This window comes from Chiloscyllium plagiosum, chromosome 12 (assembly GCF_004010195.1).
Source record: "Chiloscyllium plagiosum isolate BGI_BamShark_2017 chromosome 12, ASM401019v2, whole genome shotgun sequence".
NCBI classification, from domain to species: Eukaryota; Metazoa; Chordata; class Chondrichthyes; order Orectolobiformes; family Hemiscylliidae; genus Chiloscyllium; species Chiloscyllium plagiosum.
The window spans coordinates 69,955,132-69,978,656 of record NC_057721.1 but is presented as its reverse complement, the minus strand read 5'-3'; the positions used below and the strand labels follow the sequence as shown (position 1 = coordinate 69,978,656).

The 23,525-nt window shown below is 44.6% G+C and overlaps 1 protein-coding gene across 2 annotated transcripts in view; it reads left to right on the top strand.

Moving 5' to 3' along the window:
- LOC122555396 (interferon-induced GTP-binding protein Mx3-like) overlaps positions 1 to 23,525 on the top strand; it is a 38,539-nt gene that overhangs the window by 1,114 nt on the left and 13,900 nt on the right. Inside the window, exons 2-8 of one of the 2 annotated variants that reach the window (XM_043701366.1) lie at positions 3,326 to 3,419; positions 7,382 to 7,574; positions 12,214 to 12,351; positions 15,337 to 15,488; positions 17,243 to 17,381; positions 19,039 to 19,237; positions 21,536 to 21,614. In XM_043701366.1, the coding sequence (XP_043557301.1) occupies positions 7,385 to 7,574; positions 12,214 to 12,351; positions 15,337 to 15,488; positions 17,243 to 17,381; positions 19,039 to 19,237; positions 21,536 to 21,614 (897 nt within the window). In that variant the 5' untranslated portion in view covers positions 3,326 to 3,419; positions 7,382 to 7,384. The remainder of the gene's footprint in view (positions 1 to 3,325; positions 3,420 to 7,381; positions 7,575 to 12,213; positions 12,352 to 15,336; positions 15,489 to 17,242; positions 17,382 to 19,038; positions 19,238 to 21,535; positions 21,615 to 23,525) is intronic. The other variant, XM_043701367.1, reaches the window with a different exon arrangement.

Sequence of the window (23,525 nt, the reverse complement as noted above, 5' to 3'; positions counted from 1 at the left end):
TGCATGCTTGGTAATGAATTTGTATTTGCAGAATTATATTTGCAGATGCATTCTATTTTGCTTGAAAAGCGCACAATCTGCAGGCAGTCAACCATAGAGTCATAGAGATATGCAGCACGGAAACAGACTTTTCGGGCCAACTGTTCCATACCGACCAGATATCCCAATCCAATCTAGTCCCATCTGCCAGCACCTGGCCCATACCCCTCCAAACCCTTCCTAATCATATACCCATCCAGATGTCTTTTAAATGTTGCAATTGTACCAACCTCCACCACTTCCTCTGTCAGCTCAGTCCATACACGCACCACCCTCTGCGTGAAAAAGTTGTCCCTTTGGTCTCTTTTATATCTTTCCCCTCTCACCCTAAACCTATTCCCTTTAGTTCTGGACTCCCCCACCCCAGAGAAAAGTCTTTGTCTATTTATCCTATCCATGCCCCTCATGATTTTATAAACCTCTATAAAGTCACCCGTCAGCCTCCGATGCTGCAGGGAAAACAGCTCCAGCCTATTCAACCTCTCCCTATAGCTCAACTCCTCTAACCCAGGCAACATCCTTGTAAATCTTTTTACAACATCTTTCCGATATGAAGGAGATCAGAATTGCACACAATATTCCAACAGTGGCCTAACCAATGTCCTGTACAACCGCAGCATGACCTCCCAACTCCTGTACTCAATACTCTAACCAATAAAGGATAGCATACCAAACGTCTTCTTCATTATCCTATCTACCTGCGACTCCACTTTCAAGGAGCTATGAACCTGCACTCCAAGGTCTCTTTGTTCAGCAACACTCCCTAGGACCTTACCATTAATCCATTTAATATTTTATAAATTCCTACTTTGAAATTCCTACTTGGAGTGCAGGTACATACCTCCTTGAAAGGAGAGTTGCAGTAGACAGGATAATGAAGAAGTCATTTGGTATGCTTTCCTTTATTGGTCAGAGTATTGAGTACAGGAGTTGGGAGGTCATGTTGCGGCTGAACAGGATGTTAGTTTGGCCACTTGGAATATTGGGTGCAGTTCTGGTCTTCTTCCTATCGGACAGATGTTGTGAAACTTGAAAGGGTTCAGAAAAAATTAACAAGGATGTCACCAGGGTTGGAGGATTTGAGCTCTCGGGAGAGGCTGAATAGGCCCATGATGTTTTCCTTGGAACGTCGGAGGTTGAGGGGAGATCTCAGAGGTTTATAAAATCCTGAGGGGCATGAATAGGATAAATAGACAGAGTCTTTTCCCTGGAGTCGGGGAGTCCAGAACTAGAGGGAATAGGTTTAAGGTGAGAGGGGAAAGATATAAAAGAGACCTAAGGGGCAACTTTTTCACGCAGAGGGTGGTACGTGTATGGAATGAGCTGCCAGTGGAAGTGGCGGAAGCTGGTACAATTGCAACATTTAAAAGGCATCTGGATGGATATATGAGTAGGAAGGGTTTGGAGGGATGTTGGCCAACTGCTAGCAAATGGGACTAGATTGGGTTGAGATATCTGGTCGGCATGGACGTGTTGGACCGAAGGGTCTGTTTCCATGCTGTACATCTCTATGACTCGATGAATTCTACAACTGGGATACAGACAGACTCTAACCTCATACGTTTAGTGCATTGTCTGAGCTGAGATGTCACTTTTTTAAAAATAAAAACTTCAGTTATCTTGGGAATGTGACTGAAAAGAACTTCTGGGAATTACATATTTATGAATTGAAACCTGCAACTTATTCTAAAAGATGAAAGACTTAATAGCAATCTAGGTTTGTTCAATATATCATTTCAGCTGCATGACACTGTAATCTTTTGCTATAAATTCTGTATCTTATGATCCTGTTCCACAACACCTGATGAAGGAGCAGCGCTCAGAAAGCTAGTGCTTCCAATTAAATCTGTTGGACTATAACCTGGTGTTGTGTGATTTTTATCTTTGTCCACCTCAGTCCAACACCGGCATCTCTACATCATGGCTACTACTCAAAAACACTGTTACAGATCTGTTAATTGTTTACTTTCCTGACTTTTCCTCACAAACTTTGATCCTTATTGATTAAAAATCTCTCTACCTCAGCCTTGAATATATTTTACAACCCAGCCCTTTGTGGTGGACACTTCCTCAAGTTCACTGTCCTCTGAGAGAAAACATTTCTCTTCAGTTTTGTCTGAACTGGGCAAACCCTTATTCTAAGATTATACCCTCTGCTCCCAGACGTTCTCACAAGGGGAAACAACCTCTCCAGGTCTACTGTACGAAGCCCCCTCAGATTCTTCTATGTTTTAACAAGGTCATCTCTCATTCTTTTAAATCCCAGTGAGGACAAGCTCAACCTTATCAAGTTTTAGCCAGATTTCCCTACTCTTATACTCTATTCCATTTGAAATAAAGGACAACATGACAGCGCAGGACAGGCCCTTCAGTCCTCAATGTTGCACTGACCTGTAAAACCAATCTGAAGCCCATCTAACCTACATTATTCCATATCCGGTGACCATTTAAGTGCCCTTAAGGTTGGCGAGGCTACTACGGTTGCAATCAACAAGGCAAGAACGAGGATTTGCAGATGCTGGAGATCAGAGTCTAGATTAGAGTGGTGCTGGAAAAGCACAGCAGGGCAGGCAGCATCCGAGGAGCAGGAAAACCAGTGTTACGGGCAAAAGCCCTTCATCAGGAATGAAGGCAGGGAGCATCCGGGGTGGAAGGAAGGCTTTTTCCTGAAACGTTGATTTTCTTGCTCAACTGATGCTGCCTGACCTGCTGTGCTTTTCCAGCATCACTCTAACCTACTACGGTTGCAGGCAGGGCGTTCCACACCCTTAGTACTGTCTGAGTAAAGAACCTACCTCTGACATCTGTCCTATATCTATCACTCCTCAATTTAAAGGTATGTTCCTTTGTGCTATCCATCACCATCCGAGGAAAAAGGCTCTCCCTGTCCACCCTATCTAACCCTCTGATTATCTTGTATGTCTCTATTAAGTCACCTCTCAACTTTCTTCTCTCTAACGAAAACAGCCTCAAGTCCCTCAGCTTTTCCTCATAAGACATTCCCTCCATACCAGGCAACATCCTGGTAAATCTCCTCTGCACCCTTTCCAATGCTTTCACATCCTTCCAACATCCCATTGTCATCCCGACGAACACTGAACTATGTTAGCTTCTTCTGATTGACACATGAGAACCATCCAATCCTCTGTACTGCAGGTTTCTCTATCAAAATAATATTCAGCACCTTCTGTCAAAGTGTATTGCCTCACATTTTCTCTCATTGTATTCCCTCTGCCGAGACTTCACCTGCTAAACTTGCCTACACCCCTCAAATTCTCGTTTCTAGGAAAGGGCGGAACTTCTCATTTCAGTTTACTTAAGAGTGTCACCTGCAGGGTTTCTGACGGATAGCTTCAGACCTGAAGTCCACACGAGTTCAGGTAAGGTTTGGTTCATTCTTAACTATGGTTCATATAGAGATGGGAAATCCAAGCTCACGTCCACACCGGTTCAAATTTCTGGATTTGAACGCCTCTTGGAAAAGAAAGTTAAAATCCTGGAGAAGTAGACCTGGCCAAAGAAAGCGTCTGTAAAACCCCAGCTACAGGAGTTCACTATATGGAAAGGTCCCTGCAATCGTTAGGTAGCCTGGCTAATGTATGATTTCTCAAACTAATCTTGCTGTTGACTGGCTTGCCACGTTAATAGTATTAAACCCCTTCCAAAGGCAAAGGAGATCTGCCAACATCTTCTCAGGCAAACTGGGATGGTCAATGATTGCCAGCATCGATGGTAAGCCTCACATCCTGAGAACAAGACTTAAAATGCTGCGATGCCTCTATGCTCAGCTGAATAAGCAGTGACAACTCAAATCAAGATGTGGAGGTGCCGGTGTTGGACTGGGGTGGTCGAAGAGTCTGGTGTTGGAAAACTCAGCCGGTCAGGAAGCATCCGAGGAACAGGAGAGTCGACCTTTCGAGCATAAAGCTCATCATCAGGAATTTATGCTCGAAACGTCGATTCACCTGCACCCCGGATGCTGCCTGACCTATTGTGTTTTTCCAGCACCACACGTTTCGACTCTGATCTCCAGCACCTGCAGTTTCATGGCACAGTGGCTCAGTGGTTAACACTGCTGCCTCACAGAACCAACGTCTCAGGTTCAATTCCAGCCTGGGTGACTGTGTGGAGTTTGCACATTCTCCTTCGGGTGCTCCGGTTTCCTCCCACAGTCCAAAGATGTGCAGATCAGGTGAATTGGGCGTGCTAAATTGCCTGCAGTGTTAGCTGCATTAGTCAGAGGGAAATGGGTCTGGGTGGGTTACACTTCGGAGGGTTGGTGTGGACTTGTTGGGCCGAAGGGCCTGTTTCCACACTGAAGGGAATCGAATGTAATCTTTATCCTTGGGGTGGACAAGGTTAAAAATCATACAGCACCAGGTTCTCATCCAAAATAAACCTGTTGGACTATAACCTGGTGTTGTGTGATTTTTAACTCAAATCCAACACACATGTGCCCGTGGAAAAACATTCAGCAAAGTACTCCACCCATTCAGAGGTGGAGGACAGCGAAAAAGAAACTATTAGGTGAGATAGGAAAGCTTGAAATAATGCGGTAAGTAAATTGGACCCTTCTAACCTCGCAATATCTGCTCTGAGCAAAGGTTTATTGCCAATTTGTTCTTCATCCATTTGGAGTTATGTCCCCAGAGTGGGCTACACCCCCATCTAGTGGTTATGCTGGGGATTGCCAAATATTTCAGTCCAGATTCTCTCAACTACTTTCAGTGACCCAGGAGAGTCAGGTGGGCAATCCTAAAGGCACCCTTCTTTCTCGCATTGCTTCTGAGGTTTTATGCCGAAAATGGGAGGATTTATATATCCATCCAAATATGAGTAAACACAGCAAGAGAGATTAGATTAGATTAGATTACAGTGTGGAAACAGGCCCTTCGGCCCAACAAGTCCACACCGACCCGCCGAAGCGAAACCCACCCATACCCCTACATTTACCCCTTACCTAACACTACGGGCAATTTAGTATGGCCAATTCACCTGACCCTGCACATCTTTGGACTGTGGGAGGAAACCGGAGCACCCGGAGGAAACCCACGCAGACACGGGGAGAACGTGCAAACTCCACACAGTCAGTCGCCTGAGGCGGGAATTGAACCCGGGTCTCTGGCGCTGTGAGGCAGCAGTGCTAACCATTGTGCCACCGTGCCGCCCACGGAGGAGTGGGATGGTTGCTCAGTCGTTAGCACTGCTGCCTCACAGCACCAGGGAACTGGGTTCAATTCACGGGCTACTGTCTGTGTAGAGGCTACATATTCTCCCCATGCCTGCATGGGTTGCCTCGGGGTGCTCTGGTTTCCTCCCACAGAACAAAGATGTGTTGGTTGGGTGGAATGCCCAAGGTAAATTGTCCAGGGCTGTGTAGGTTAGGTGGATTAGCCATGGTGCTTGCAGGGTTACAGGGATGGGGTGGGATGGGATGGGTCTGGGTGGGACACTATTTGAGGGTCAGCGTGGACTTGACAGGCTGAATGGCCTGTTTCCACACAGTAGGGATCCTGTGAACAACTCTATTTTATACAGCATCTTTCTAGGCCTCAGACCATCACAAAGCTCTGTGCAGCTAATCGTTTCAAACTCATGTAAGAGAAAAGACCAGCCTATTTTGATGGCCCATAGTTGCCCACAATAAGGTGGCTTGCCTTCTTGAATCATTGTTCTAAATTTCTAGCCAGCTGTTTGACACAACTGAGTGCCTTCGAGTGTTGTCAGGCCATTACAGAAGGCAGGTGCTGGTGCTGTGGATTGAGATTAACATACAAGCCTGACCAGAAAGCCTATGGCAGATTTCCCACCCGAAAGAAAAATTAGAGATGGGTTTTAATAGCAGTCATTTTTTTGGTTTAAGGTCACAGTAGTTGAGATTAGCTTAAATCCAGATTTGTTCAGTCAACTGAAATATATCCTTCAGCTCTCAAACTCATTAGTTCCAACGGCTGTATTACTTGTCCAGCAACACAACCACCTAGCTATCGTCGTCTGAACATTGCTGTTGTAATTCAGGAAATAGAGCAGTCACATCTGTGGATCAACTGAGAGATAGAGCTAACGCTGAAGAGCAAGCAGATGACCAGATATTTTCAGACATATTTCCCAATATTTGCAGTCTGACAAGACCAGGGGGGCTTGGATTACCCCACATGGCCTTGTGTCTCCCCATTGGCCATCGTTACTTTAAATTTGGAATGGTTTTTTTCACAACATGTTAAACTGAGGCAGCATCCACCTTCAAGATAATGTGAAAGATCCCACATCGCTAATTTGAAGGATATGAGGTTCTTTTACCCAAAGCTATTGCCTTGGATTTAGTTTTAATTTTTAACTTAGAGAGAGGACTTCAGAATGTATCAAATTGCTTCTACAGGCAACAAAAATGGTCACTGAGGTAAAATAGGAAACCCGACATCCAACCTGTGCACAGTAAGATTCCACAAACAGCAACTACAGAAGAGACCAGATGAGCTGACTTTCGGGTTAGTCGAGGGTTAAGAATAGCCAGGGATTAAGCCCAACTTGTTCTTTAACCAGTGACATGGGATCTCAACGGGGAATAATGTCTCGCTTTGATTTCTCTTTCTGAATGACAGCGCCTCTGACAGTGCAGCACACCCTCAGCACTGCAGTCCGAGTGTCCGCCTAGATCTTGTGCTCAGGGATGGGGGAGGGGTGGGGACTAGGTCACTGTGGGCCCATAACTGTCTGATTCAGACCTGAGAGCACTACCTTCTGAACCACCATGTGAAGAAGTGGAAACAAAAACAGAAGTTGCTGGGAAAGCTCTGGCAGGTCTGGCTGCGTCTGTGCAGAGATATCAAAGTTAACATTTCGGTTCCGGTGATCCTTCCTCAGAACTAATGGTAGCTCGGAAAATGTCAGTTTCTTTGATTTCTCTCTTCACAGACGCTGCCAGACCTTTTTCCAGCAACTTCTGTTTTTGTTTCTGACATACAGCATCCGCAGTTCTATTGGTTTTCTTTAGTGTAAAGAAGTGGAACTATGAACATGATAAACACCTAAGTCAAAACAAGGACTGCAGATGCTGGAAACCAGAGTCTAGATTAGAGTGGTGCTGGAAAAGCACAGCAGGTCAGGCAGCATCCGAGGAGCGGGAAAAATTGACGTTTCAGGCAAAAGCCCTTCATCAGAAATAGAGGCTCTATTCCCGATGAAGGGCTTTTGCCCGAAACATCGATTTTCCTGCTCCTCGGATGCTGCCTAACCTGCTGTGCTTTTTCAGCACCACTCTAATCTAGACACATGATAAACACCTTCCAACCACTTGAAGACGACAAATTGTGGAATCTTGATTGAACTGTTCTGTTTTCAGGAAATGGCCAACCTGTTATACGAGGAGTATGAAGAGAAAATTCGTCCTTACATTGATCTAATTGATTCCCTGAGGAAACTGGGCTTGAATAAGGACTTACCATTACCCACCATCGCAGTAATTGGAGACCAGAGCTCAGGGAAAAGCTCAGTGCTGGAGATGCTGTCAGAGGTGGCCCTTCCCCGGGGAACTGGTATGAAATGTGTTGTGATTATTCTCTGTGCCTTTGATGTTAACCCCCACGGAATTAGCCAGTTGTATTCAAGTATGTAGTGTGCTCATTAAAATTCCATTCTCCCTGCTCCGTTAGTGGAGACACTTTCCCAATGATTGGAAACATTTATTTAACTAAGTAGAGTTGGAGACGGGAGGTCTTGTGGTGCAGTGAGTAGTGTCCCTGTCTCTAAGCTAGAAGCTTCAAGTTCGAGTCCAACCCCATGTGTTAATGGCCAAAGAGGGTATGTTCATATTGCTGCTGATCCAGGTTGATTATCAACTTGTGAGTGTTTCCAAAATATGGGAGCAGGGGCGAAGAGTGGGAGAGATGTCAACTATGAGAAAATTGGAACGTTTACCACCGCAATCATAGATCAAGCCTAGACATGCATGCAGGACCCCTTGTTCACTCAGTTCACTGGGGTGAATCAGATTAGTGCCACAGTATGAGGGTTGAATGGTGGATTTGGGACCATGGTAGGGGTTGTGGAATGTGAGTGTCACCTTCTGCTGTAGAACTCAAGTAAATGTGTTGGACAGTGAGGCAGCACATTTCTGCAGAGCTACAGACCATGTTGGACCCTGTAATTTTGACTGAAGAGTGGGGGGAGTTCATGGGAGACTGTCACATATTTGGGGAAAGTTACCACAGCAGAGCGAGGAGCCTGCCTGGGGAATGCTCCCAGCCAGGGTTCCAGTGTATAAATTGAATCTCATCTGGACATTTTCTCCACGTATGGAGTCAGCTATTACGAGGGGGCATAGCTTTAAATTAAGGGGTGGTAGGTATAGGACAGATGTTAGGGGTAGATTCTTTACTCAGCGAGTCGTGAGTTCATGGAATGCACTGCCAGTAGCAGTGGTGGACTCTCCCTCTTTATGGGCATTTAAATGGGCATTGGATAGGCATATGGAGGATAGTGGGATGGTGTAGGTTAGGTGGGCTTGGATCGGCACAACATCGAGGGCCAAAGGGCCTGTACTGCGCTGTATTTTTCTATGTTCTATGTTCTATGGTTCACAAGATCGAAAGCAAGTAACATTTGCGACACAAATTTTACAAAGTGCTGCAAGTTGGGGAAGAGGGTAAAAGGGAAACATCAGAGGGTCCAGTTGGAGGGAATGCTTCTGAGGAGGCCATTAAAGTCAGGAATCGAGGGAAACTCAACATTATCTAGGACATAGCAGCCTGCTTATTGGCTTAATATCCACCACTGAAGAATATCCATTCCTGAAGAAGGGCTTATGCCTGAAACGTCGATTCTCCTGTTCCTTGGATGCTGCCTGACCTGCTGTGCATTTCCAGCAACACATTTTCAGCTCTTAATATCCACCACTGTCAACTTTCACTCCCATCATCAAACTATCATCTCCAAGACCAACTACAACCTCATCATCTCTGGGATCTCCCATCCACAGCCTCCAACCTCATAGACCCCAACCCCAAACGGCCTGGTTCCACATTTTCCCCAAATCCACAAACCCAAGTACCCCAGTTGACAGATTGTCTCCACCTGCTCCTGCCCCACTGAACATATCTCCACTTAACCCGACTCTGTCCTGTCCCCCTTGATCCAGGAACTTCCTATATACGTTTGAGACACCACCAGCTGCCTCACCACCTCCCCCGTGACTTACAGTTCCCTGAACCCCCAACATCTCAACTTCATCAAGGACATCCAGTCCCTGTACACCTGCATCCCCCATAAGGAAGACCTAAGAGCTCTTTGTTTCTTCCTCTCCTGCCAACCCACCCAGTCCCTCTCCACCGACACTCTCATCCGATTGGCAGAACTGGCTCTTACCCTCAACAACTTCTCCTTTCAATCCTCCCACTTCCTTCAAACCAGAGGGGGTGCCTATGGATACCTGCATGGGTCCCAGCTATGCCTGCCTTTCCATAGGATATATGGAACAGTCCTTTTTCAACAGCTACAGCGGCACCATCCTCCACCTTTTTCTCCGCTACATCAATGACTGTATTGGTGCTGCCTCATGCTCCCACGAGGTGCTTGAACAGTTCATCCATCACACCAACACCTTCCACCCTGACCTCAAATTCACCTGGACCATCTCTGATACCTCCCTTTCCTTCTTGGACCTCTCTGTCTCCATCTCTGGTGACTGATAACACACCAATATCGACTACAAACCCACTGATTCCCACAGCTACCTTGACTACGCCTCCTCCTGTAAAATCGCAATCCCCTATTCCCAATTCCTCTGCCTTATATGCCTCTGCTCTCAGGATGAGCAATTCCATTCCAGGACATCCCAGACGTCTGCCTACTTCAAGGACCGTACTTTTCCCTCCCCAGTGACCAACAGTGCCCTCAATCACGTCTTCTCCATTTCCCACACTTCTGCCCTTGAACACATCCCCGACTCCAACAAGGGGGTAGAATCCCCCCGGTCCTCACATTCCACCCACTAATCTCCAAATCCAGTGCATCATCCTCTGTCACTTTTGCCACTCTCAGCCAGACTTCACCACCAAACATATATTTCCTTCCCCACCATGAGCTGTATTCTGCAGGAACAGTTCCCTCTGTGACTCCCTTCTCATCCCACCGACACCTGACAGCTTCTTTTGCTGCTGCATGAGGTGCAAAGCCTGTGTCCACACCTCCACCCTCACCTCCATCTAAGGATCAGTTCAAATCCGGCAGAGATTTACTTGTACATCTTCCAACCTCACCTATTGCATCTGGTACTCATGATGTCGTCTCCTCTACATCGGAGACATCAAATACAAATTCACGGAATGGTTCATGGGGTAGATGTGGGGTGGGTCTGGGTGGGTTGCTCTTCGGAGAGTTGGTGAGGACTTGTTGGGCCGAAGGGCCTGTTTCCACACTGTAAGTAATCTAATCTAATCTCTGGTCCATACGCACTAAACAACCCCACCTTGCTGTGTCCATCCACTTCAAGTCCCCCTCCCCTGGGGACATCTCCATTCTGGACCTCCTCCATCGCCTACACAAGGCCACGCACAAACTGGAGGAAGAACACCTCATCTTCCGCCTCAGGAACCTTCAACCACAATGCATGAACACTGAATTCACCAGTTTTCAAATCTCCCTTCCCCCACCCCATCCCAGCTCCAACCTTCCGACTTGGCTCTGCCCTCTTGACCTGACCTACCTGTCCATCTTCCTTCCCACCTATTTGCTCCACACTTTCCACTGGCCTATCACATCACCTCCTATCTTCGCCCACCTATCTCCTACCTTTCCCCTAGCTTCACCTTCCTTCCCCCCATTTATCTTCCAATCCCCTTTCCCCCCCTCCCCAGTCCTGAAGAAGAGTCCTGCCGGTAATGTAGACTGTCCTGCTCCTCAGATGTTGCCTGCCCTGCTGTGCTTTTCCAGCGCCATGCTTTATCAACCCCCTTTACCATTGACCCACAGTAGCAGCAGTGTGTCCAATCCACTACAGTAACTTACTAAAGCTCCTTTGACAGCAAATTCCAAACCGACCTCCACCACAGTAATCACATGTGAACCCCATCACCTCCTAGTTCCCCTGCAATCCACACACCATCCTGACTCGGAAGTGTATCGCCATTCCGTCATTATCACTGAGTCATACCCTGGAGCTTTCTTCCTAGGAACATTGAGGATGTCCTTCCACCCCAACAGCTGCAGCAGTTCAATAAGGCAGACTCACCAGCTTCTCAAGTGCAATTAGGGTTGGCCAATCAATGTTGACCAAGCCAGCCATATAAATAACTGACATTATTCACCTTTCCATCGGAACAGAATCAGGGGAGGAGTCTATGAAGCTCACTAGGATTACTGCAGTGAGGTGGAGTGAGGCATTTCGAAGAATAAATGAAGATATTAACGTCAATTTTCTGAGATGTGGGGAAGCAGTGTGGCTTGGAATAGACAGAAATGAAGGTGTAGTTGAGGATATAGTTTGTGGCACTCTGATTGAACATTGTTTGGGGAAGCAAAGAGGTAGACACATCAGAAAGTGGAAACGGCAATGACTCTGTTCGATTTCTACCACTATGTAATTGACCTTTGTTTCCCATTTAGGATAAAATTCAACTTCACGCGATGTGAACACAAACAACAGACTCTCTGCCATCCACCCCATGCAAATTTCAATTATCTTCAACCCTGATTGGATAGGAGGTTTGATGGACAGCCAATCTACTATGGCCTCCACTGCATCCCAATGGAAGCGAAGGTTTAGTCCCCATATGCTTTTGCCCAGGTTGTTGTGCACGATTTCTGTAGACAGCACCAATTCCCTGGCACCCCAACGCAATGTTTCATATGTAGGTCTTGATACTGAGTAATGATGGGCTGTTTGATATTCTGGTGCAGTATGGTGATGGGATGACCGAAAGGCATCGTGCTGGTGACCTTCCTCACCAGAAACATGTGGTGGCAGTTCATATGGCATCCTAGGTGCTGAGGCCTATGTTAGATTTCCAGGGTGCAATTTGCTGATGCAATGCCAATCTGAGATTCAAACCATTGACGTCTTGTGGTCTGTGGCCTCTGAATCGTCCCGGCTTTTGCACTGCTCCCAGTGGCCCAATGTACAGTCATGTTGGAGAAATTAACTGAGCGAGTGAATCCCGTTGTAATGTTTTATGTCAGGTATCGTGACCAGGTGCCCTCTGGAGTTGAAAATGAAGAATGGGACAATGGGATCACAATGGAAAGGACAATTAAATTATGGAGATGTGAGTCTAACACTGAACACCCCACAAGACGTTGAAGAAGAGATTAAGAAAGGTACAAAGTGTATAAGAGTAATTTACATTTATAATTCATTTGAACAGATGAAATACACGAGAGAGAAAGCATTCTGCATTGTGTTGTGGAGGGGAGGTCGGAAATAGATAATGCAGTGAGTTAAACACCTAAGTGACATGAACTCAAATATAACCCAGGCTATCTGGATGAAAAGCTTCTGGTCTATTGGAGCTTCTGTTGCAAGAGTTCAATGTGATATTCTTGTGAGTAACCTCAGTTGAGTGCTTTCATGAGAATCAGAAGAAAACCACTCCAAATTCTGACATGGATTGGTTTCACGTCGTATTCCATTGGTTGCTCTTTAAGTACTGTGCTTGGAGGAACATAATAAGAATGTATCTTTCCAGCACCTTCATCCAAGATTTCCTTGAGTCTGTCTTTAAAGCCAATGCACTGGGAGATCTTGCACTCAGCAAACAGGACAACCATTTATTTCTTTCAACAAACATCAACTAGCACCTTTAACATGGTTCAACATGTTTTTTTTAGATTACTTACAGTGTGGAAACAGGCCCTTCTGCCCAACAAGTCCACACCGACCCTCCGAAGAGCAACCCACCCAGATCTATTCCCCTACATTTACCCCTTCACCCAACGTGGCCAATTCACCTAACCTGCACATTTTTGAACTGTGGGAGGAAACTGGGGCACCCGGAGGAAACCCACACAGGAACGGGGAGAATGTGCAAACTCCGCACAGACAGTTGCCTGAGGCGGGAATTGAACCCGGGTCTCTGACGCTGTGAGGCAGCAGTGCTAACTCTTGAGGTATTTTGCAGGATTCTGAGCTACACAAAGAGCTGATCCGAAACCTAGGTTGAGGAGGTAGGCTCAAAGACCAACTTCTAGGAGAAGATTGATACAGAGAGCATGGAGAGGCTCTGAAACAGAATTCCAGAGCTCAGGGCCCAAGCAGCTGTAGGTACAACCAAAAAGCAGAATGCTTAAGGAGCTAGAATCTGAGGACAGTGGGTATTCCAAAAGGTTTAGACAGAAAGACATGCAGAGAGATATCTGGTTTCTTGAAAAATCATGCCATCAAAAAATAATCATGTTTTGAAACAAAGCTATAGACAATCACTAAAATAAAAGCAGAGTAAAATAATGCAAGGATTGCACAATTATGAACATTTCAGCAAATGAATGTATACTATCTGTTGCAATATGCAGGATTCAAGGGAAACTTATAAATAAACATGCAAGGTTTACTGCATTCTGTATTTTGTATTTATATTCTGTGTAAAACTGAAACAAGTGACAGAAATAGACAGTGGTGAGGCCGTGAAGAGATTTGATCGCCTCAATTAAAATTTGAACATTGTAATGTAGCCCAGCCAAGAGCTCATGTATTTTGGTGAGAGCAGGGCTATTGGGTAAATGGTGCAATAGTCATTGAAGTCAATGGTACCGTGGTTCTGGGTATGTTCAGTGAACTGTGAGGTTGATTTAGTCCCCTGTCTCAGCAGCATATTCAGGGCTTTGGAGCCTCCTCTGAAGTGCTGCTGTACTGTGTCGACTGGAATTTATTTGGTTCCATTCCTGCTGCTTCCAGTTGCCAGTTCTGGTAGTTCGTTGTAGTGGCCGATGTATTGAGTCTAGCTGTGGTTCTGTTCGCCGAGCTGGGTATTTGTGTTGCAGACGTTTTGTCCCTGTCTAGGTGACATCCTCAGTGCTTGGGAGCCTCCTGTGAAGCGCTTCTGTGATCTTTCCTCCAGCATTTGTAGTGGTTTGAATCTGCCGCTTCCGGTTGTCAGTTCCAGCTGTCCGCTGCAGTGGCCGGTATATTGGGTCCAGGTCGATGTGCTTATTGATTGAATCTGTGGATAAGTGCCATGCCTCTAGGAATTCCCTGGCTGTTCTCTGTTTGGCTTGTCCTATAATAGTAGTGTTGTCCCAGTCAAATTCATGTTGCTTGTCATCTGCGTGTGTGGCTACTAAGGATAGCTGGTGGTGTCGTTTCATGGCTAGTTGGTGTTTTTTTTGTTTTTTTTTATTTTTTTTTATTTTTATCCCCTTTAACCCCCACACTACCACCTAAGTGCGGTAGTGCTTATTTTATCCCCAGCACCCATGGTTTGTGTGTATACATGTGAGACACAGTGAAAGACACACAAAGTGCACGAATCTTTATTCAATTTCCACCACCAGGAAGATAGGAAAACACCCGTGTGGCCAGTGACAAACACTGCCCTTCACATCAAAGGGCAGTGCTATGTGATCAAAACAGTGAAGGGGAGGGTAGGGACTAAATCAAAATAGAATTGGAGGGAGAAATGATGCACTCCACTCCCTGCGGCGCCCACCTGGCTAGTTGGTGTTCATGGATGTGGATCGTTAGCTGTCTTCCTGTTTGTCCTATGTAGTGTTTTGTGCAGTCCTTGCATGGGATTTTGTGCTACTATTATAGGACAAGCCAAACAGAGAACAGCCAGGGAATTCCTAGAGGCATGGCACTCATCCACAGATTCAATCAATAAGCACATCGATCTGGACCCAATATACCGACCACTGCAGCGGACAGCTGGAACTGATAACCGGAAGTGGCAGATTCAAACCACTACAAATGCTGGAGGAAAGATCACAGAAGCGCTTCACAGGAGGCTTCCAAGTGCTGAGGATGTCACCTAGACAGGGGACGAAACGTCTGCAACACAAATTCCCAGCTCGGCGAACAGAACCACAACAACAAGCACCCGAGCTACAAATCTTCTCACAAACTTTGTATTGAGTCTAGGTCTATGTGTCTATTGATAGAGAGTCTATAGTACAGGAAAAGGCCCATTGGCCCATTAGCACAGCACAGAAATCCGAGATCCAATGGCCATTGTATCTTCAGTCAGTGGTGGCCCTGAGTTCAGTGTTTCCACCAGGATGTCATACAATCTCATATGTGTACACAACATAGAGATGATACCATCTCATATTGCTGTTCTATCCTAAATACACACTTTTATTTTGATGCAGCCCAGAGACACTTAGCTGGAAAAACTGGGATATGTTCAGAACTGATCAGCCTCCAAGTGGAATCACCTTGTGCTCCAAACCTGACCTTAATCGACCTGCCTGGAATCATCAGGGTCCCTATTGGGAACCAGCCTCAGGACATTGGAAACATGGTAACCTTGCCTCCTGATAACATGTGCTACAGAAGGATAAATTCTTCACAATTGTGCTTTAGCTTATCACTCTGTAGTCTCACCATAACCTTAATTCCAGTTTGGTATTTGATTTCAGAAGGTCCTTCAGACACTGGTCCTGAACGTGGAGCTTGAATACAATTGTGCACCTTACACCTTTGTTTTCCAGAATCAAGAATAGCACACTTGGACTGTCTTGGATGGACAAGTCAGCCACTTCAAGAACCTCACAGCTGCCCATCCAATTGACACTGGAAATACTCCTGAGCTTCCAACTGCCTATTTCTCAAGCCAACGATGTCATTGGCAAACCCAGCTTCTTACTACTGTCTCCAAATATGTGTCCCCTGCTTCCCTTCCCCTTTCCCCCGTTACATCGATAGCAAAGGCTGCTCAATTTATTTTTCAGAAATTGAACTTGAGACCCAATTGTCTTCAGATTGTTAGTTTGGTCTCAATTTCCTCATGAAGTTTTGATTCTCGTAGATTTTTCATTTTCATCTTTCTTTACTTCGTTATCGCATTCATCAAGCTCTCTTTGTGCCACCTACTCACTCATCATGGGAACCTAAGAGATTGGAATAGGTTATATCCCTTGGGCCTACTCCGCCATTAAATATGGTCATGGCTGATCTTGTACCTTAGTTTGACCTTCTCAATTTATCCGTATATTTCTTCATTCCCTCAGTATCCAGAAGTCTATCAATCTTTGCATTGCAACGATTCAAGGACTGCAGGCCCACAATTCTCGGGAGGTAGAGAATGCCAAAGCTTCAAGATATGCTCTGGTTGAAGAAATTTCTCATTCTCAGTTCAGAATGGCTTATCCTGAGGCTTTAAGTTCTGGGCTGTTGAACACAGTGGCTGAGTAGTCAGCACTGCTGCCTTATAGCACTATGGACCTGGGTTCGATTCCAGGTTTGGGTGACTCTCTGTATGGAGTTTGCACGTTCTCCTCGTGTCTGTGTGGGTTTCCACCATGTGCTGCAGTTTCCTCCCACAGTCCACAGATGTGCAGATTGGGTGGATTGGCCATAGTAAATTGCCCAGAGGGTCTGGGGATGTGCATGCTGGGTGAATTGGCCATGAGGGCTGCAGGGATGGGATATGGGTGGGATGCTCTTTAGAGGGTTGGTGTGGATTTGATGGGATAAATGGCCTTCCTCATTGTAGGGGTTCTGTAACTGGGAAAGCATTTGCCCCCAGTTATACTCTCCAAGAATTTTAAATATATAGTTGGACTCCAAATACCCTCTGAAAATATGTAGTTATAAAGCATAAATACGTATCTTTAAAGTGAGAAAACAACCCAAGCATACAATCGAGGAACAGAACTAGGCCACTCAGCCCCTCAAGCCTGCATGACCATTCAGTATGATCTGGGATGATCTACAACCCACTTATGCCCCAATAACCTTTGGCCTCCTTGCTTATCAGGAATCGATCTACACTGCCCTAGAAATGTTCAAAGACTGCCTTTTGAGGAAGAGAGCTCCAAAGGCACCCAACCTCCTGTCAAACAAAATTCTTGTCCTTATCTGTGCAACCAAGTCAGCCACAAATGCAATCACTTCAAGAAGAAATTTGTCCCCTTCCTTAGCGCCACGATGGGCTGGACAATAAATCGCTGCAACATAATTCGAAAAATACATCTGCCACTACTTCCCAGAAACATGTCATCACACCCATTCCAAGTGTTGAAAATAAATGGTTAGATTTAATTTATTTTCTAGATCAAAAAGCTGATCCACACCTACATTGGAAAAGAAGAAACAATCATCTTGGTTGTCATCGCCTGTAATGTGGACATTGCGACCACAGAGGCATTGAAAATGGCTCAGAAAGTTGACCCGAAAGGAGACAGGACACTGGGTAAATCGAAATACAACATTGTTTGAATAGATGTGGTTTTATTTGGATGATACTGTGCACTCGGCTTTTAGCCAGGTCATTGCTTGAAAACTTTTTATCACTTTCTCTCCCTCCTGTGTGGGCACTAGACACAAATTCTTCCTGCCCTTTTCCAACAGTTCACTGTAACAACAGCTGGAAAAAAGCATTTCCCACAATATTTCCCAAACCAACCATTAACAAGATGCTCAAGAAAGACATTAAATCAGTATGTGGAGAGGTCGGTGGTGGACTGGGGTGGGTAAAGTTAAAAAATCACACAACACCAGGTTATAGTCCAACAGGTTTATTTGGAAGCACTAGCTTTCAGAGCACTGCTCCTTTATCAGGAGGTTGTGGAGTAGGACCATAAGACACACAATTTATAGCAAAAATGTTGCAGTGTCATGCAAACAAAATGATATATTTAACAAACCTCGATTGTGTGTTAAGTCTTTCATCTTTTAGAATGGATTACAGGTTTCGGTTCATTAATATGTAAATCTGGGATTCCGGGAGAGAGTTGATGTTTCAACTCAACAATCTTTATGAGCAAGTAGCAAGGTGAAAAATGACCAAAGTGGAATAATTGTGAAAGGTGTAAGCTTGATTTCACGGTGTGAAGCAAAAAAGGAGGTAGTAACAGGATGAATGGTAGAATAATGAACAGCGGCATCGAAAAATTAAACAAGAGTACAATCAGAATCAGCAAAGCGAAAGAAAACCAAATAATGGTAGACTTTAGAATCTCAGGATGGTCACAGTCAGAATAAGGCCAGTCAAGCTACTGTGCTTTTACTGGCTCCTTTTAAGACACCTCATTCAATACCATCCCTCTGTCTTTTACAGGCCTTTTCCCGAAGAAAATCTTTTGCCTAATTTGGATAACGATTCATTTCTGTTTCCAAACAGCAAGGATAAGAAAGTGGCCAGAGAGGCGATGAGTGGGAATGGGGGCTTGATGGAGAAGAAGGAGGGAGGGAAGGGCCAAATACCAAATAGAAAATCTGAGATTTAGGGAAGAACAATAGCTATGGGTCAAATTAATAAAGAAATGGTGGATCAATATAGCTACAATTCCAAGAACTGGGAAGGAACAAACCTGGAACCTAAACTTTTATTACCTTAGAAACAGTTTCAGTCTCTTCCCAATTATAGGGACAGAAATGAATCCCCTATTCACCACCATCTGAATACAATGAAATACTGAATTATTATACAAGGAAAGCAGATGGCATGCAAATAGTTGTAGCACGTTGGAAGAAGGACAGGATTCCATGGAAATATGCAAAATAGGGAGAAGGATCACCTGGCCTTGGAGTATGATGAAAGAAATGTTGTATTTACCACTGCAAACTTTATTGAGGCACCTCAGTCTTTTCATTTGGGACCTGCACAGTCACCAGGTACAGGTATTTCCATGCCACTCGGACAGTTGGATTACAACAAAGATCTAACCTTAGCCCTTCAACTCCAAAGAAAATCCTGCTCAAAAGGTAGTTTGTTAATACACTTCAAAATGGAGTCCTGCTTTCTGCTATCGTGTTAATACAGCATCAGATGGGACTGGCAATTAGAATAGCAATAATGAATCGAAGAATGAATGGTCAATCACTGAATGTTGTATTATTCTCATTAGGGGTTCTTACGAAACCGGACTTGATTGATCCTGACACTGAGAAAGACATTCTTAAAATCATCAACAATCAGATGGTTCCTCTTCGGAAAGGCTACGTGCTCATTAAGTGTCGTGGGCAGCATGATTTAATCGCAAATACATCCCTGGCTAATGCACTGGAGAAAGAAATTGCATTTTTCAATGACAATGTTCATTTTAGGTAAACCCATTTTGTTCTTCTAAACAAAGCAGCTGAAACACAATCTCTATTTCATCATTTGAACAATTAGCATAAAATTGACAAACTAGAGACCATCCTTCTTAATGGGTGATCAATAGGATGTTGACTCTAAAGATTACAGTCTGTCAGAAAGATTGAGGCTAAGGCTCCATGCTGTTGGATCTATAGTTCTTGTTTGAATGTTTGATGGTTGAGCACTGAGGTCATCAATGAAGACCATTATTGTATTCTTTCATGGGATGTGGGCATCACTGGCAAGGCCAGACTTGTTGCCCAACATAACTGAGTTTGAAGTAAATGACTTGAGGGCAAACTGGTTTCCTTCATTCACGGGATGTGGGTGCCACTGGTTAGGCCACCATTTATTGCTCATCGCCAATCGCCCAGAGGGTGGTTAAGGGTAACTCATATTGCTTTGTGTCTAGAATCACATGTAGGAAAGGATGGTAGCTTCCTTCCCTAAAGAACATTAGTCAACCAAATTGGTTTTGCCCCAGCCATCAACAATGGATTCAAGGTCAACATTAGAGTCTTAATTCTAGATTTTTATGGAATTCAAATTCCATCATCTACTGTAGTGGGATTCTAACCTGGGTCCCTGGAGCATTACCTGGGTGGCTGAATTAACAGTCCAGCGATAACACCACTTAGCCATCACCTCCTCTGAATTTAAGAGTCAGCCACATTATTGTGTGACTGGAGAGACATGTTGTTGAAAGGAAATTAATGAAACAGATGGACTGTTAATGACTGTCATTACACAGTCACTGTTAATGAGGCCTGCTTTATCTAGCAGAATTATTAAATTCATTTAAATTCCAGTGGCTGATGTGGCACAATTCTGAATCCAAGTCTGTTGGGTCATTAATGGTCTAGCAACAACACCTCTACACCACTGTCTCCCAAATGTCACATGGCTTCATCCCAGTTAACCCCAGCTAATTTCAAAGGTGTAAATGGCAGGATAAGTTGCAGCTAGTTCTCTGAGTGGGACTTTTACACATGCTTTGTGCTTCCTAAACCTTAAATCATACCAACCAGTGCCTTAGCTTTTTGGCTTTGAATGCAGGTGATGTCTCCCTATGGAGAAAGGTGCAGGCTCTGAAAGGTGTGAACAAGTTCCACCCATGTGCATTTCACAATGGTTTCGCTTGAAGCTTGGGAAGGAGTTTGCAATTACAACTTCAGAATTTCGTGAAGCACTGTACAGTCAAAAATGTACTAAATTTAAAATGTAATGTTGAAAAATGTGGTCAGTTTTCATAAAGGATGGTTTCAGAGACAGCAGTGAAATAAGTGACCATAGCAACTGTTTAAGAAGTAAGTTAACAGATATATTTGGGCAGATATTGGAAGTACTTCCTTGTTCAGCTTTGAATAATGCCAGAGATTCATTACACTGTTTGAGGGATGCTATGCCGTTGTTTATTCTCCTATTTGAGTTTTAAAAAAAGGTTTGGAATTGATTCATTGGGAGGAACATAAGACATTGAATGACTTGAATGTCAGAGGATGAAGGGTGACCTTGCAAAGTTATGAGAGGCATGGATAGAATGGGTAGTCAGAGTCTTTTTCCCAGCATGGAAATGTCAATTACTAGGGGGCATGTGGTTAAGGCAAGAGGGGGTAAGTTTAAAGGGGATGTGAGAGACAAATTTTTCACACCAAGGATGATAAGTGCCTGGAAAGGCCTTTCACATTGTCAGTTGGGTGGTGCTATGGTTTAGATGGTGAACTTTCACTTCTGTTACCTGATTCAGATTCAAATGGATAAAAAATTCTTTGTTCAAGCTTCCTTGTGTATGGGATGGGCAACTTCTGTCCATTTTCGGGCGGGTATAGCAAGCCTACTTCATTCTTATCCCACATTTCCATTTTCCCTTTGAGCTTTGTGTTCTGATAAAGTGAAGAATTTTAGTGCTCTCCCATTTTGTTGCATTGTGTGCAGTGGACGGCATCGACAGGTTGGGCTGAGAGGCCTGTTTTCATGCTGTAGATCTCTATGATGATGACTGTATGAACGTGCTGCCAGAGGAGGTTGTGTAGGCGGATAGGAGAGCAATTCTTAAGAGGCATCTTGATAGATACATTAATAGACAGCAAATAGAGGGATACAGACCGTGTAGAGGCAAAGGGTCTTTTAGTTTGGAAAGATATCATGTGTCAGTGCAGTCTTGATGGACCAAAGGGCTTGTTCTTGTGCTGTACTGTTCTTTGTTACATGTGTTAACTTCTTCAAAGTATTTTAAATCTCTCTCTCTTTTTCCCTCTCCATAGGCCACTGCTGGAGAAGCAAATGGCATCCTTCCAACATTTATCCAGTAGACTCACCAATGAGCTTGTTTTACAAATCAGGGTTGGTTAAATTCACTTTAATCATTGGTTGGTTTATGGCACTGAATGCAAAATAGGAAGAGATAAGCATAGCATTTCGCTGGTCGAGGAAGTTCCACCAAGCTTTTGTCATCAGTGCAAGATTTCAGAGAGGTAACGAGCGGTGGAGTATCCACAAACATGGATAAACCATCAGGCTTCCTAAGCCTTGGCTCAGACCTTATCTCCACTTTCCAACAGGAATTGCCGTAGGAATAGGAAGACGATTAGCCATTCACCCATTCCAGTGGTTATGCGAAGTAGCGGGCAAGGAGCAGCTGGTAGTGGTCCTGTAGCACTGCTGCTTCACAACACCAGGATCCCAGGTTCAATTCCAGCTTCAGGCAGGTGTCTTGTGGCGTTTGCACATTCTCTCCGTATCTGCGTGGGTTTCCTCTAGGTGCTCTGGTTTCCTCCCACAGTCCAAAGATGTACAGGTCAGGTGGATAATTCGTGTGAAATGCAGAGTTATAAGGGGGAGGGGGTGGGTCAGGTTGGGATGCTCTTTGAAGAGTTGGTGTGGTCTCAATGGACTGATTGGCTGCTTCCACACTGTTGGGATTCTATGCGAAAGCATGACGACTTAGTGATAGATAGTGCGCTACTGCCTGCATTCTATACCACTGACTTAGTTAAGGAGAGCAAAGGCATGATATCTTAATTTGTAAATGGCACAAAAGTAGATAGAAAATTATGTTGTAAAGAAGACATAAGGAGCTGGCAGGTGGATGTGGATAGGTTGAGTGACTTGGAAAAATCTGGCAGATGGAGTATAGTGTGGGGGGGAAAAAAACGTGAAGTTATTCACTTTGGCTGGAATAATGAACTGGAGACTGACCACAGAATGCCGAGATGCAGTTAGCATGCAAGTATAGCAATTAATTAACAAGGTTAATGTACACTATCCTTTATTACATGACAAATTGAACATAAAAGTAAGGATATTATGCTTCAGTGATACAAGTCTTTTGTGAAACCACTTTTTGGATTACTAAGTGCAGCTTTGGTCTTCTTAATTAAGGAAGGATGTAAATTTAATGGCCTTGGTTTAGAGAGATTTACTGGATTGTTCCCTGGAATAAGCAGGTTGCTTTATCAGGAAAGGCTGGATAGACGGGGGTGATTTCTCTGGACTTGATTGAAGCTTATAAGATCCTGAATGCCGCTGGCAAGGTTGAAGTGGAAAAGATGTATTTGATTGTGAATGCATTCCGAACTGGGGAATGCTCTTTAATAATTAGGAGCCACCATTGTAGGATGGAGATGAGAAGGAGATTTATTTTCTGTCAGAGTGTGGCTTTGAAACTCTCGGTCTCAAGGAGCAGTGGAGGCAAGGATATTGAATATTTTATGGCAGAGTGAGGTAGATTCTGATTAGACAGGGGCATCAAAGATTATCCGTGGTTGATGGGAATGTAGAACTCAAAATACAAACAGATCAGCCAGGATCTTATTGAGTAGCAGAGCAGACTTGAGGGGCCAAATGGCCTACTCTGATTCCTTGTACAGTGGATAATTCAGCCTTTACTGTTGGGTGTAGACAAGTTAAATCAGGCTTAGCAAATAGAACAATACAGCTTAAAACAGGCCCTTTGGCCCTCGATGTTGCGCCGACCTCTGAACTAATCTAAGCCCATCCCCCTACACTATCCCATCATCATCCATGTGCTTATCCAAGGAGTGTTTAAATCTCCCTAATGTGGCTGAGTTAACTACATTGGCAGGGCATTCCACGCCCTTACCACTCTCTGAGTAAAGAACCTGCCTCTGATATCTGTCATAAATCTATCACCCTTCAATGGGTAGCTATGCCCCCTTGTATGAGCTGACATCATCACCCCAGGAAAAAAGGGTAGGCTTTCACTGTCTACCCTATCTCATCCTCTGATCATCT